Here is a 1451-nt window from a genome sequence, read left to right on the forward strand (position 1 = left end):
CCCAAAACACACACACAGACGAACTTAGCCATATAAGTTGGGGCATTGTGCCTCTCACGATTAAGAAGCCAACCTATTTCACTTGTATGATGAAAATAAAATTAATGAAATTAGCTAGTTAGTACTCCCTCTGTAAACAAAAGTAGCGACCTAACACGTCTTGTATTTGTATACAGAGGGAGTATCCCATCCATATTGAGTCACAAGGCTCATTTATCAAGCCATAAATTACAATTGTATAAGTTTGACTGAATTTGTATAGATAAATAAAATTACCACCTACGATTTTGTGAAAGTATACTTCATAATAGATCTAGTTATATGGATTTCATATTGTGAAAATTTATATTTTTCTCGGTAAAATCAAACAAACTTAAAAAGGTGTGACTTAAGACAATTCAAACGAGCCTTGTAAACCTAAACAGAGGAAGTACCTCATTGTGTTGAGATGTTGCTCATAGACTATCTGTTGCATAGTCCCATTTGGAAAGTTGAAGAAGCCATTAGGAACGCCGAGCCTCTTCCCTCTAAGGCCATCTTTTTTCAAGAACTGCATGTATCCACCACGAGGGATGTACTTGGAAGCTGCCATCGTGGCAGTAGAGTCAAGGGCGTCATAGCCAGTGATGGCGTCCAGCACGTGGACCGCATCAGCCACCGTGCGGCAAATCGGCCTGTTGTTGATAAAATATCAATTCCATTTGTTTAACATGGCATAAATTTCCTTCACAAATCAATGCAAACGACAGCACGTGTTGTAAAAATGAAGCAAAATAATGTTATATCTACAACAATAAAAAACGGCAGAAACAAATCTTATAATGGCAGTATGTCAATAGAAAACAATATGAACTTTATCAAAAAGAAAATGTTAGTGTTTAGAACTTTAGATTTTACCAATGAATACATACCAACATATACATTATGTTGCTTTAGGATGATCAATGCGAATAAAATGAAAATGTGGGATAATCAAAATAAAGAGACATGACAATGATTATACAAAAAAAAGCAACTATATATATTATGGGCTTTATGGGCAATGATCAAGTCGGTGGGAATAAGAAATCACAAGATCCGCACAAAGATAAAATAAGAAATCACGAGGTTTCCATACAGGCCACGTGAATATTTCGACTCAATTATTATATTGTTGAGATATCTTAATCACGTACCCGACAGTATCTTGGCGTGGTGTGATGGGGATAACCCCAGCCCGGCTGGTCAACCCCACCGTCGGCTTGATCCCCACCACCGAGTTGAGCGACGCCGGGCAGAGTATCGAACCGTCCGTCTCCGTTCCCAGCGTCACCGCCGCCATGCTTGCCGCTGCCGCGATCGCCGACCCCGTGCTCGACCCACACGGCGTCGCCGACAGCACGTAGGGGTTCTACACGGAAGCGAGAGAAGATCATTCAGTTATCATTACAAAGGATCAAGGGGCTTGCTTC

At 40.5% G+C, this 1451-nt stretch overlaps 1 protein-coding gene across 1 annotated transcript in view; it reads right to left on the reverse strand.

The window, feature by feature from the left end:
• Nucleotides 1-1336, reverse strand: part of LOC123184271 (probable amidase At4g34880) — a 13153-nt gene extending 11817 nt beyond the window's left edge. The window contains exons 1-2 of the mRNA XM_044596419.1: nucleotides 1176-1336; nucleotides 435-674 (exon numbers count right to left, since the gene is read on the reverse strand). Of these exons, the coding sequence (XP_044452354.1) occupies nucleotides 435-674; nucleotides 1176-1321 (386 nt within the window). The 5' untranslated portion in view covers nucleotides 1322-1336. The remainder of the gene's footprint in view (nucleotides 1-434; nucleotides 675-1175) is intronic.
• Nucleotides 1337-1451: the final 115 nt, after the last annotated feature.

The sequence above is a fragment of the Triticum aestivum genome, chromosome 2A (genome assembly GCF_018294505.1).
Source record: "Triticum aestivum cultivar Chinese Spring chromosome 2A, IWGSC CS RefSeq v2.1, whole genome shotgun sequence".
NCBI classification, from domain to species: Eukaryota; Viridiplantae; Streptophyta; class Magnoliopsida; order Poales; family Poaceae; genus Triticum; species Triticum aestivum.